The sequence below is a fragment of the Trachinotus anak genome, unplaced genomic scaffold, assembly GCF_046630095.1.
Source record: "Trachinotus anak isolate AG129_WGS33_773 ecotype Australia unplaced genomic scaffold, CSIRO_AGI_Tana_v1 ptg000019l, whole genome shotgun sequence".
NCBI lineage: Eukaryota > Metazoa > Chordata > Actinopteri > Carangiformes > Carangidae > Trachinotus > Trachinotus anak.
The window spans coordinates 1,821,542-1,835,936 of record NW_027273870.1 but is presented as its reverse complement, the minus strand read 5'-3'; the positions used below and the strand labels follow the sequence as shown (position 1 = coordinate 1,835,936).

Sequence of the window (14,395 nt, the reverse complement as noted above, 5' to 3'; positions counted from 1 at the left end):
ATTCATCAGTCACAAAATAGTAGACTGAGTATATATATTTTTCTAAATTTCATGTAACATACTGAGCGCTGGCATAGCTTGAGTGACAGATGCAAGATGTCTGAGTGAGTTATTTCATCTTGTCTTGACGAGTGACAGAGTGACACCCTTTGGTGTGGTGCAGAAATCTGCCATTTTGCAAAATGCTGTGACAGCTCCATCTCTCAATTGTTGGCTTCTCCAGTCGCCTCTGTGGCATAATAGACCTGTCATCAGCATCGTCCTCCACCATCCCTCTTCTGCTTTTGTCTAGACAGCAGTTTATCAAACATCTCCATCGTTTTTTTTTTTGGTTTTTTTGTGCAGATAAGGAATGTCAAATGTGGCATTTTCAATACCAGATGCCAGATTAGATGGAGATAAATATTTGACCTCCTCGGGCACTGTCTCCTGTTTTCTGCACAAGTATGGATTGATGTGCTCTCTTGGAACTTGCTCACTGCAATAATCTTGATCTCAAAAAGTCATTTTGTCAGTTGTTGAATTCTTAAAATGTATTTTCTTCAGTGGATTGAAATTGTTTTTCAAGTTTCAGCACAGATTGTCTTACTTGAAATATTTTCCAGAAACCACCGTCATTTCTTGTGATTTTTGTTGATTTTTGTTATTCTGTCCTGTTCGTCCAAAAATCTTAAGTATCTGTTGGAAACAGGTGAAACAGTCTTAATAGATAAGGTCATGTCTGCTGTTTTTTTTTTTAAGGAGTGTTTTTAGATTCGTACATTCTAGAGACTTTACTTTCAGTCTCTGAGGAAGAAGTTCCATGGGGCTGAGGGACTCATGACCTCAGGATTTCTAAGGTCCTGGGTACAGCCTACCTGTTCAGAATTAGATCTTTTGCAGCCATATTTTGCTTTTTGATACTGAGTAATGTGGTGTTGTATGAAGATAGTGATTAATTAAAATGTGAAGGATTAAAAAACAAAGACATATTGTGATTATGTAGCAGCCAGTGCTCTGACAGTAATGACATTCTGATGTATTTCCTTTCCTGCCCTAGGTCGCCCTCAGCTTCCTCCGTACCTGGCAAACTGTCTGCTGCAATGTCCGGAGAGAGTTTGTGGAGAAGCAGAACCTTCTCGCTCTGTCTGACTGTACTGTCACCGTCACTGTGTACGTATTCTTTGTCTCAGAGCAGGTACCATTAAGACACACTCATCTTTCATTTTTGAGCTTTTTATGTGCCAATACACGACCAATTATTACATATCAGGCTGATTATTTATTAACATATCCTGTAGATACATTTATGTTCAGCATAAAAAATGAATGCATTGATGAGTGCAACACACAAGAAAATAATTATGAACAGAAGAGCTGAGACAATCATCCAGTTATTCAAGTCAGTGATCAGAAAACTGCTAGAAAAATACTACTAATACTACTAAAACATGAAATGGAAAAAAAATGGTGTTGCCTTTGTTGCCTCAAGCAAAAATGACTAAACCATGTCCTCATTTGATCATTTTCTTTATCACTTTTGAACTCTTGATCAGATAAAACAAGTATGTGAATACTTATCTTGGACTGCGGGAATTTTTGACATTTTATAGACACAACAATTGAGCAGTTACTCAAGGATGTAATGGGCAGACTGATCTATAATAAAGTAATCATTTAAATTATTGATTGCAGCCCTGATCAACAGTGAACATTAAAGAAATTCATATGATATCCTAACATCTTGTCGCGCCATAATTTTACAATTTTACACTCCTGGTCTGAAAATATTTCTGTCTTACCACAACAGAGAAGGACGTTCTTCATCGTCTGTGAGGGTCAGAAAGTCTGGAATAGCTTATTCAAAATTTATTCATTTATTTATTCAGCATTTATTTATACAGGGGGAGGCTGAGCACATGCTCCTTTACAGCACCACCCTGTTACGGTTTGATAGAGAAACTGAAACAAAACAGCAAGAACAGACAGAGCCATTAATGAAACAGCTAGATGACAACAACCAGGGCACAGGCTCAGTGAAAACAGTCACAGGCTGAGACTGAATGTGTTCTTAAAGTCACAGAGGGGTATGAATGTTTTGATTTATACGTGACGCGGTGTGTTATTCCATTAGACGGTCACTGCAACAGGTTAGACATGGGCCAGCAAGATGGCAGTTTTCCAGCAATGTTGTATCAGTACCAGTGGTTATTTAATCTCTCAGACAGGGAAGGGGCAGCCATCTTTATCACGGAGACAGTGGTGTGGTGAGAGTTGTAATGATCAGCAGTGATGAACCTGAGGGCAGAGTGGTAAATGAAATCGAGGGGCCTCAGAGCGAACAGGAGGACAGCTGGTTTCTTCAAGTCACCAAGCTCACACTTTACCAGCCAGGATTTCCACACGATATCTGTGCAAATTTCTTATCAAGTCAGATGCCAGGATATTTTGAATTTAGCAGAGAAATGTAAGTTATTGTCGTCTGTACCTGTGGATTTGTAGACAAGCAAAAAATTAGTTTTTATTTCAGTTTAACTCATTTAAAATGAATACAAGTATATTTCAGTGTATTAAACTTCAGCTATAATCAGTGTTTTAGTTGGGTTGGTCCGAAACACAACACAACATAATTTTGCTCCATATCTCCTGGGTGTGAAAATAACCCCAGGAGATATGGGGGATAAAACCAAGGTTGCTAACAAGTTGTCCATATCAACATTGTTTTCACAACCTCTTACAGTTATTACATGTTCAATATGACAAACATATTAATGTAAACATTTGCCTACACATCCATCACACATGGAGTAACATTAGATTTGATTTACAGAATCTGGTGACTTGACAAATGTCCGATATGCATTCTCCTTTTAGCTCTGTTTTGGTTTCCACCAGGGAAATATCTGGATCTTTATCTGCTAAATGCCCAAGTATGTTGAACAGTTAGTCTTTCTCTGCGTCTGTCTGCTTTTAAGTGCCAAGCGAGTTGTGCATGATGTGTTTATCGGACCGGTTTTTGCTGCGGAGGCTGCGAGAGCAGTGACAGTGAACCAGAAGAGTGAAGTCGCAGGCTGTAAAACCAAAACAGCAAGCTGAAAGACACAGAAACAGTGAAGGGACTGCTCAGGTTCATCTCTATGTGCAACCCCTGTCATATTACACTTATTATTCTTATTAAAAATATTAATTAGAGGAGCTTTAATTGGTTTTTTATACATCTGTTCTAATGTCAACATGTGTCTTTAAAAGAGACAAATACATTCTCACTCTGAATGTGTCAATAAGTGAGTTCAGACATTTGCATAGAGACAGTGTGTGTGTGTGTGTGTGTGTGTGTGTGTGTGTGTGTGTGTGTGTGTGTTGGGGGCTGTTGTCAGAGACCCTTAACGCTCCAGATATCTCCACCCCTCTCTCTCTCTCTCTCTCTCTCTCTCTCTCTCTCTTTCTCCCCACCCTGGCGCTCTCATTCCATCAGGTCCTCACAACACACACACCGCAGCCTCCAAACGCCTCATCTCCTCCACCAGAGCGAGAGGATCAGAGAGTAGAAGTGACAGAGGAGCAACATCAGCATCACTGACAAGCATCTCCCTCACTGGGGGAGAAAGAAGAGAAGTGGCAAGAGAGAGGAGAACAGAAAAAGAGAGGGAGCAAAACAGTGAGGGATATAGAAGTTTTCAGGAGGCAGGAGGACAAGTGAGGGAGAGTTTGGAGTGAGAGAGCTTGGTGGGTGGCAGCGGGGGGACTGGGCGCCTCATTTTCCCTTCTCTTTTTCGGCTGTGAGTGCTGCCTGCCTCCACTCTTCTCCGTCTCCCCTCCTTCTCCTCTTCCTCTTCCTCTTCCTCCTCCTCTCCACTCCTCTTCTCATCCTGACTCTCCTCTCCCAGCTCCCGCCGTGGGGTCTCAGCTCTCCGTCTCCCTCCCCCCCTCCCTCGCTCCTTACCTCCCCCGAGCCCTGCTGGGAGCCTCCGGGCTGCTGCGCCGCAGGAGGATGTCTCGCCGGGAGTCCCCGCCGCCGCCCTCGCCACCTCCACCTCCGCAGCTGCTGGGAGTGCGGAGAGGAGAGCTGCAGTGCGAGGATCGTCCGGAGCGTGCCGAGCCACTGTCCGACGCCGAGAGGGAGATCATCCAGGACACGTGGGGGCACGTCTACAAGAACTGCGAGGATGTGGGGGTGACTGTGCTCATACGGTGAGTTTTTTTTAAGAGGTGTTTGTCGTCTGAGCATGAGTGGACTTACATGAGAAGAGTGAACACGTCTTCACAGATAAAGATGCTTAAGTTTAAGTCTCTGCGTGCTTTAACGCCGTCAGTTCAGTTTCTCTGCTGCTCGAGCTCTCTGTCTGTTTGGATGTAGATGCTTTATTTTCGCAGTGAAACCTGGAGCTTTCTATTTATTCTCAACCAGCACTTCACCATCCAGTGCGTCCTAAATAATCAGTGGTTGAAAAGTAAGGTGCTGGGATCTGTCCTCTGTCCCCCTCTGTATTCTTATGTTTTAGAAATATGTTTTGTTTTCATTTGCATCAAACACGTAACGAAGCCCTCGTGAAGAGAGATCTTCAGCAGAGGTGTCTCTGTAACCAAGCAAATATTTGATGAAAGCTTTATCTAAAAAATGTTTCATCTTTTTATCATGTCCAAACCATTATTCTACACAGAGAAACATTTAAGTTGGTTTTCTGCTGTAACATGAAAGACTCGCTGGACTGGATATAATGAATGTTTGAAATCTCTGCTGATGTGAACGGAGAATAACCAGGATTTTCCTCAACAGTCTCTGTTTTGTTCCTTTTTTTTTTTCTTTTTTTTTTTTGAGAATAACCAAGAAATGCAGTGATCCCGTACAAGATAATCAAATGTGGTGAAAAGTAACCAGTAGGAAAAAAAACTGTCTCATACAGTATTTGAAATGTCAGAAAAACAAACCAGCCACATCAGAAGTGCATCAGAGTTGTAGCAGCAGTTTATGGGAATCACTGTTGGTTTAATATAAAGTGGTGAAATTTCATTAACATCAGATTTAAGAAATACGAGAAACTTATTAAAAAATTGACATTGAGTTGAACTGATGAGTAAAATGCTTTGAAACTTTCCTCCACATGATTTCAGACATGATAATATTGGAATAATAATAAGTGAATCTGATGAAATCTGTAATGTGATTAATGAGATTAATAATCTGGCACTGAATCAGCAGCACGTGGTGTTTTATAGGTTACTGTGCTGGTTTACTGATGTTTTATAGCTAGAAAAGTTTCTTGATTACGTGGCTCGGTGGCTTCTGAGCGAACAGACCTACTCACCAGCTCCACAGTTTAGTACCTTCACACGTGTGCCCAGTTTCTTCAAATCCCTGCTGAACAGTGATGGGCTGTGAGGAGAGCTGCATTTCTAAAGTTATTCCCAAAACAGCTTTTCCCATACACAGTTATCACAAAAGACACAGCTGTTATGAAGTCATGATAAATGATTTCTGAGCATCACAAACACACTGAAGTGACTCTGTAAAGTAAACCAGCTCAGCCAAAGCAGGAAACCCAGAACCGCTTCAATGTGCAGCTTTCACAGGGAGGAATGTGGAGCCATTTTGGAGCATGGCGTCCATCCATGATGCACTGTCCTCACATTCCCCACACCGAACTCTCACCTAACCTCAACGACCTTCAACCTGAACATAATTTTCAACCTCACACTGTATCTCAAGGATTAAACCTCAACATAATCAGTTAGTGTTGACAATCGCAGCACGTCTGGCCACGACCCTGCTGAGATTATTAACAGTGCATCACACACAAACACATTTTTTACCCAGCACACACCTTACTGTTGTGTTTTATATGCCGTGCCATACCTGTAGGTGTACTGCTTATGCTTTTGAGGGTTGCGGGGGCGCCGGTGCCAATCCCAGAAGACATTGGGCGAGACGTGGTCAGGTTGGTTTATCATATAAGTCTTGGGAATTGAACAACGATGTTTATGTCTACAAAGTGACCATTGAAGCAGAACGAGAACTGAACAGCAGCTAAAAACTTTGTTTTTACTGACCTGCAGAGGTTTAACTTCCCACGCTGCAGCAGTGATGAAGGAGCAGACATCAGGGTGTGTCGTTACACTGTGTGATCACTGTGGGGTGGAGTTACAGACCTGAAACTATTAACCACAGAGGGCAGTGTATACACAGTATTATTATATATGTTAGTGTATATAATATACTGTGTATTATATGTTTAAATTCAAGTTGCGCTAGCTGTGGCTAAGTTCAGGCTGCAAAATAATTTGATACCTTTTCGATCATTATTAAGGATGTTTTTGTTCAGTGTGAGGAAGCGTGTAGAGGCGCGCGCGCACACACACACACACACACACACACACACACAATCAAGGACAGAGAAGGTCTGTGTTTGTGTGTTGAGTAATTAATGTGTCTTAGCATCGAAACAGGTCAGCAACAGATACTAACACATGATGTAGGAGATGCAGTGATACGATTAATGAAGACACACACACACACACACACACACACACACACACACACACACACACACACACACACACTGCTGTTCTGCACCCATTCCCTCAACCTCTCACCAATAACTGAGCTGTGACAAGTGAAGGAAAGGAAGGAACATTGCAACCTTTTCTCTCTCATTAGGATGCAGAAGAAATACTCCATAGCTCACGTCTTCTTACACTTTGACAAGACACGCAGCGTCTTTGAGATGGTTAATATGCTGAATTTGTTCCTCAAGCATTTATATTTAGTTCGTGTATAGAGGACAGTTCAGGCATCATAAATTTTCATCTTTAAATATACTGTAAGCATCTTGTTTTCATATTATTCAGGGCTCCTTGCTCCTCCACTGCTACTGTCTTCTTAAGTTGTCAAAACGTATCCGTAAACAGAGGATGAGACATTTTCTCCAGGAGCCTAATCTTCAACAGGCAGTAAAGCTCTTTGGAGCTGCGAAGTGTTGCAGACTAACTGGCTGTAACACAGCTTGTCTGTGTTGTTCCTGCTTCTTTTCATGTTTTTTTTTTTTTTCTCATATGTCACAGAGGAAAGACTCGATTCGTTTGAATGTCCCTGGCTAAACTGTCTCAGTGTTACACTCAGAAGGCCTTTAAGGGCTTGTTAAAATGGACAGCGAGTCGTAGCCAAGGAGACCGATGCCAGTGAGACAAACTGATTTTCAGTTTGGGTTGAGGAGAATCCCTGCAGGGAGAGAGCGGAAGGGGCAAAGACCATCTTTAGAGAGAGAGAGAGAGAGTGTGTGTGTGTGTGTGTGTGTGTGTGTGTGTGTGTGTGTGTGTGTGTGTGTCTTGTGCTCTTATCTGTGGATGACAGCAACAAGCTTTGGCACTTGAATGTCTCCCTCCAAGCCTCTGTCTGTCTTCTCTCTGTCACTACTTTCATTTCTTTACGTATCTTTCTTTCTCTAATTTGACACATGTTCCCCTGATGAATGGGTGACACATCCACGCATTTTGTGTTTTTAGACTGTGGTGTTGATACATATTGATAACTAGCTTCTCACGGCTAAAGAGCAACAGTGTAGAAGACAGACGGTAACAGAATATATACACAAATCCATTTTTTTAAAATTATTATTTTTCCTTGAGCTTAAAAAAATGTTAAAGGATTAGTTAAATATTTTTTCAGATAATTGTGCAAAATATCCAAGTTGATACCTTCAGATTGCTTTTGTCTGACCAGCAGTTCAAACTCAACGATATTCAGTTTACAATGATGTAAAACAGAAAATGTGCAGTGAATGTTTGGCAATTTTTGCTTAATAAAAGACTTAAATGCCAAACAGTTATCAAAAGTGTTGCCCAGTAATTCTACTTATCGATTCGACATTGAAATCACTCAATCTCGGTGTAATTATCAACAGTCGGCCGGCAGTTCCTCAGTTACCTAACAGAAACTGAGGCTGACTCTGGGTCAGCGTCTTGCATGGTTGAGATCGTATTTTTGAGATCACTGCACAATATCCCACGGATTTGCATTATTATGTCGATCCATCTGCCTGGATGCATGGAGAGAATAGACAGTGACAATAGCCTCAGTTGATCTCACCAATGCGTACAAATGCAATTGCACCAAAGAGTGAGCGCACCCCAGGCGTCAGCAGAGCCGTGCATATGGCAGCTTCAAACCCTGCGTACTTTGGCTCAAATACTTAAATGCTGATGCACATTTTCATAAAGTGGGTGATATTTAAGTGTCACAATGAAACAGAATTTTAAGGAAATCTAATTTTTTAGGTATTTTCCAGCTGCAGTTGTAACAAGACGTTCGAGCAGGACCCACAGTTTTTTTTAATTAAATTGCACAGATAACATGTCGACACGCTGGTGGCACTAGGAGTCAGGAAATCACCAGAGTCAGCAGGATTCATCCTCTGGGGGACATGACATGAATACCTGCACAAGCTGTTGGATGGTAATCCATCCAACAGCTGTAAAGACATTTCATTCATTTCATTTCATTTAGTCATTTAGCAGACGCTTTTATCCAAAGCGACTTACAGAAAGGGGAACAATCAAGGTTAAGTGCGATAAGAAGTGTTAGCGCAGCAATAAGTGCTAGTGACGATTCTTTAAGTGTAGAATTTTTTAGGTATTTTAGGCATGTCAGTCTGAACCAAGAATGACAGACAGACAACATTACTGTCCACAGATCCCAGTGTTTTCACAAAGTTTACCAAGCAGTTCTCCTACTCGTATGTGTTTCAATAAGCTCTATCTCATGAGAAACTGTTTTGTTAAAGGATATAAATGTTCCCAGAAAGAGGGCAGCTCCAAACCCTTTTACAGCCCAGAAGTCTGTTCCACTGCAGAAACAGGAGACGAAGCTATTTCAATATATAATTTGTCACTAATGCAAAGCATTTGTTCTTAACTGGCTGATTAATTGGTGAATTAGTTGTTTTTTAATGTACATTTATTCCAGTCTTCTTCTAAAATTAGGCCTCTGTGGGTTGTTTTTTATTTGTCAATAATTAAGCCAGCAGTATGGAGTCATAGAGTTTGCCTTGTGAAAAAGGCATCATTTAAGTTCCAGCAGTGAGGCTCAAGGTTGTTCATGGTACTCCTCATAATTATAAAAAACCCTTCCAGTCTAATCAAAGTGTGATTAACAAGCTCCACTAATGGCTTTGATGAATTCATTTGAATGCAGAGACAGGTGCAAGAATGTGTTCAGAGCTCTCCAAAGTACGAAACAGCGGCACTCCTCTCACACAGGAACAAAGTGTTTCCCACCATGCCTCAATGTGCAAGTAGTTTTACAGCTCTGAAAGATACTGAGGATCATGTTTTAGCCATGTGAGCAGCAGAGGTGCATCATTCTGTCTGTTTTTCCACCAGTCAGTCAGTCTGACCACAGCTTCAGTCCAGACTCAGATATATCAGCAACTGAAGTTTCATTTTTGTAAAGACCTGCCTGTTACCCAGAGAATGGATCCCACTGAGTTTGGTGACTTTACCTTTATTGCCATCAGGAGGTCAAAGCTTTCATCATCTTAAAATCTAATGAATGGTTTTGCACGTTATGTGCAGATATTCATGGTTTCCAGAGGATGTAGGGTAATGACTCTGGTGATCCTCTGGGGTTCTTAACTAAGGTGAGGTGGCCAGACCAGAGATTGAACCCCAAAAGAGTTAGTGTTGTCCTTCAGACTGACCTATTGTGAGAAAACACACTTCCTACTGCACAATAATGGTAAATCATTCAAATCCTGAGGTCCAACTTAAAAGGATGACAGGGACTTCAAGACTTTTAAACACTGAAACACCAGATAAAAGAAAAAAAGAAAACGGTTTCTTGTGCTTGGTGATGTGCCTGTTGCGTATTTTCTTTTAATGTACTGTAAAACCATGCCTTGACTGCAGGGGATTAAACATTTTTCATCCTAACACAAGAGGACAGGCACTCTGTTTTTCCTCAAAGAAAGCATCAGAGCAGCAGCCTGTTTTCTTAAAGCGCCGCAGTTAACTTTCATGTTTGTCTAAGCTAATACAAGAGCTGCGAGACAGCCTGTATTCTCCCTCTCATCCAGGAAAAAAGTGTGTGTATGTATCGTGACAGCTGGTAGAGCCGAGCTAGAAGTGCTACAAGCAAGCTGAGCCTTTGTAGGCCTAGCATGACACAGGATCTGGGGGATGTGGATGTAGTGTAGCGGTGCTGCCGAGGGCCAAACTCCAACTGGGAAATAACTGTACTAGCAATTCTAGTCAGCTGGAGGACAGACTAGATTTAAAGTGGGTCAGAGCATAAGTGTGTGTGTCTGTCTGTGTGTGTGCAAACATGTAAATCCATCTGTTTTTCAGTCAGTGTTGGTCTGCAAAGTTCTAAAGCTCTGTGTTACTACACTCTGAATTGTTGTTGTCATTTTACGTAATCTGTCAAATTTCTCACAAATCGCTTTAGCTGAGCTCGTGGAAACTTTATTTCTCTGGCACAGACTCTCTCCTCTCGCACACTGAGCTGCTATCAGCTCACAGTCGGCTGTGATGAAAACTGTCAAACCCCCGAATCAAAGCAAGTCTCCGCAACTAGAGCCCCACAGGAGAATTTACATTTTCTTTGTTTATCTCTTCACTTACATCTACCAGGGTGGTTCGAGAAAGGAGTTTACTACATCTGCACCTAAAATAGCTCCTCAGAAAAAAATTAGCCTGAACACAATCCAGACACATCAGAGATAAACGAGTCATTTTCTCCCACATCACCAGTCTTTAATGCAGAGGAGGGGTTTGAAAAGCTCCACAGGGACCAGTTATTTTGTCTGTTGGAGAAAACAGCTGAAACAGGTTTGTAGGAGCACGTCAGGGCAGGTTAGCTGCACAACCTTTTTCATCATAAGCAAACTGTTTTAGGGTCCATTACTTCGGTCCACACAACAACATCTCAACAACTAAAAGATGGATTGCAGTGAAACTTGGTTCAGGAATTCATCCTCTGGTCACTCTCATCAGAGTACAGCCTCATAAAGATGCTAGTGTGGCTACAACCTTTAGTCCTGTTAATCCCTGGAGTTTAAAAGAAGTGGCAAATATACTATTAACAATAAAGAGCAAACTAAACCTATCATAACATACATCCTTTTTGGGTCTGTGTATATGGGAATTTTACATGTTGGGCTCATGTATGAATAAATGCAGGATCCACTTTTACTTAAAAACCTCCACACACATCCAACACACATTGTTCAGTCGAACCACAGAAAGATAAAATATACAGCATCCAAACACTGACAACTGATTAAAGCTTGACTTGATAACGTTCATGAACACGATATTGCAGAAGCTAAAAAAAAACATTATACATCTTTTTAACCTGCTTGAAACTGACTTGAAACCAGACATGCTTGAGAATTAAACACCTCTCTTCAGCACACCTGCATCACATTACACTCAAAGAGGATGATCAATCTTAACCATCGGGGTCTCGTCGGTACTGCCACGCTGCAGAGCTTCCTGCCAGGCACTTCCTTCCCGTCGCGCTGCCGAGGTGGATTACACACTTTACACACACGGAAAAGCTCATGTGAATGTGGGAACTGCAAACAAACAAACTACTTAGTAAGGAAGAAAATCTGAAGAGACTAATTAGAATTTATGTCCTGCTGTGCATTTAAAGGCTTCAGGACATCGTTTGACTCTGGGTTGTGTTTTTATTATATGAAAGAGTGATTCTGTCGCCCTGGGTCATTCATTTCTTGGTTAATTCTAATTTTTCAAGCATGAGTCCCCACATTCATTCTGGATATATTATGGGGCTCTAAAGGGATTTGTCCCAGTTGAACCTAATAGATGTCATAGTTATCTTTATTTGGCAATAACAATTCAAGGATAAACAGTAACAACAGCGTTGAAGGTGAAGATGTCTTTGTTGTTGGAGTATTTTGGTATTTAGGATTGTAAAGCATGTCTTTCTTCTTACGCTCTTCCTCCAAAAAATGCAGCACACGACCAGAAAATCACACACAGCCAGAGCATTTCTCTGTTTCTCATCCCGTCCTCACACACAAACCACTACTGAAAAAAGAAGCCAACACAGTAAAGACAATAAGAAATTTTAAAACTATTATTTGCATCATGGTATATTGTCATGTCAGCAGACGTAAATACCTAGTCTGCTCATCTCCATGCTGGAAAGAGACAGGATTTAACAGGTTTACCAAATTTTATTTCACTTCCTTTTGGTCAAAAATGAAGATCATAGATTACCTCATGCATTTTTAAAGATTGTTTTATTCTTGGAATCTTGATTTTACTAGTTTTCACAGGTGACACTGATATGGGAGAGAAGGGGTGTGTATTCTGTAATGTTTGTTTGAGTTTATTTAAGTTAATCGAGATCTGCTTTCAGCATTTCACATCTGGAATTTGTCTCAAAAACACATGTTGTTCTTTTTCTGGAGTATCAGACAATCGATGAAGCCTCTGGTGAGGAGACGGCTGTGTCCAGCATCCCCAGTGTGTCCTGTGTACCGTGTGAACAGCCATTATTGCATCAGTATGCACCATGTTTTCCGGCCCTCTCGTAACAGACAGTTCATCCATTTGATTCTTACGCCTCATTTATTGCTGCATGTGACTTCCAACTATATCAGGTCATGAATTTTAAAACTTTTGTTTTAAAAGTAGAGGATGTATCGAGTGTCGATTTCTGTCCTCACTTCATTTTACTCCTTTTCTCCTCATTACTTGCTGCAGCACAAACTGCCTCATTGGTGGCATTTCAGACCACAAGAGATGGTGGCACTGTTCAAATACAGCAGACATGCAAGCCTGCATTTCCTCTTAAACACCACTATTACCCTGGTTATTAGGGCCGGCAGGGAGGGGGAAGATTGTCTGTCCACAGCTGCCACTTATGTTGGTTTTAGAGGGATAGTTGAACATTTTGGGAAATATGCTTCTCTGCTTTCTTGCTGAGAGTTGGATGAGAAGATTAATAACACAGTTATGTCTGTAATAATAGATATGTAGCTGCCAAAATTTTATTTTGACACTTTGGTTTTTGTACCGATTAAACAAGATACTACATGTTCATTAATGAACTTAAGAAATGCAGATTTTAGGCAGATTTCGAAAAAATCTTTAGACGAAGCCAGGCTAGCATTGATAACAAATACTGCTAAGGTAAGCTATCTATCGTTTGACAGAAACAATGTTTATTAGGAGTATGAATTTAAGTACAATTAACAGTATCTCCTGTACGCAGCATGTAGGAAGTAGGATAAAATGTGATGTGTCCTTTAGAGGATGGAAAAATGGCTGTATGTGAGCTGGAGTGCTTTTAGCTACAAATGCTAATGCTAATGCTAAAATACACTGGAAAATAAAAACGCTAACATGCTCATGTTTAGCACGTTCAGCATCTTCGTTTAGCATTTTAGCATGCTAGCGTTTGTTCCATAAATCAAATCAAGAAAAACTTTATCGTCCAACTTCCTCTTCAGCTTTGATGTCAATCAACATCATTTACACACAAAACATGAATGACAATTAAAAAACATTTCAGCTAATACTAAAATAATACTGAGAAATAATACAGACTGAGGCGTCTGCCTGTCATTGGTTTTGCAGATACTTGGTCATAAATCACATTACTGGACAAACTGAAACTGAAAATTTGACCTGACGACGTCACTGGATGAAAAGTTATGGACTCACCAAAGTTGCTTTAATTAATTCTCAAGGAAACATAAACATTAGTAACAAAGTTTCATGGATCGAGGAACCTGTTTGTATTATTTCTTTAGTATTTTTTATGTTTGTATTATTTTTTTTCCCAGTTTATTCATGGATGCTGAGAAATTTTACCGGATAATTGGACACTCTGATGCTGGTGGCTGTAGATCTGAAGTCAGGGATTATTAAAGTCATTAGGATTAATTGCCTTTAATGAAAAATGTCATGGTGCTCCATCCAGTAGCTGTTGAAATATTCAGTCCGTCTGGACCAAAGTTGACCGACCAGCACCGCCATCCCTCGAGCTACACTGCTGGACAAATCATCATTTATGCTTCTACTATGAGTCTAATGAGACTGGTGCAATTTTTTGCCTCCTTATAGGTTCTTTGTCAACTTCCCATCAGCCAAACAATACTTCAGCCAGTTCCAGGACATGGAGGACCCAGAGGAGATGGAACGAAGCAGCCAACTTCGGCACCATGCTCGCAGGGTGATGAATGCCATCAATACTGTGGTGGAGAACCTCCATGACCCAGAGAAGGTGTCATCAGTGCTGGCCCTGGTGGGAAAGGCCCATGCCATCAAACACAAGGTGGAGCCCATGTACTTCAAGGTAACTTCAGGAAATAAACGTAATTGCTGCCAGCAAACCCTTAAATTACAGGGGTGTTGTTCTCTAGTTTTGGCCACGTGATTGGTGTCT

General features: G+C 41.0%; 1 protein-coding gene across 3 annotated transcripts in view; it reads left to right on the top strand.

The window, feature by feature from the left end:
- The window catches only part of cygb2 (cytoglobin 2), a 37,359-nt gene that overhangs the window by 2,210 nt on the left and 20,754 nt on the right, over positions 1 to 14,395 (top strand). For 2 of the 3 annotated variants that reach the window (XM_071504645.1, XM_071504648.1), the window contains exons 1-4: positions 1,044 to 1,152; positions 3,455 to 3,637; positions 3,867 to 4,170; positions 14,074 to 14,305. In XM_071504645.1, coding sequence (XP_071360746.1) covers positions 1,083 to 1,152; positions 3,455 to 3,637; positions 3,867 to 4,170; positions 14,074 to 14,305 — 789 coding nt within the window. In that variant the 5' untranslated portion in view covers positions 1,044 to 1,082. Of the gene's footprint in view, positions 1 to 1,039; positions 1,153 to 3,454; positions 3,638 to 3,866; positions 4,171 to 14,073; positions 14,306 to 14,395 lie in introns of those variants that run through there. The other variant, XM_071504647.1, reaches the window with a different exon arrangement.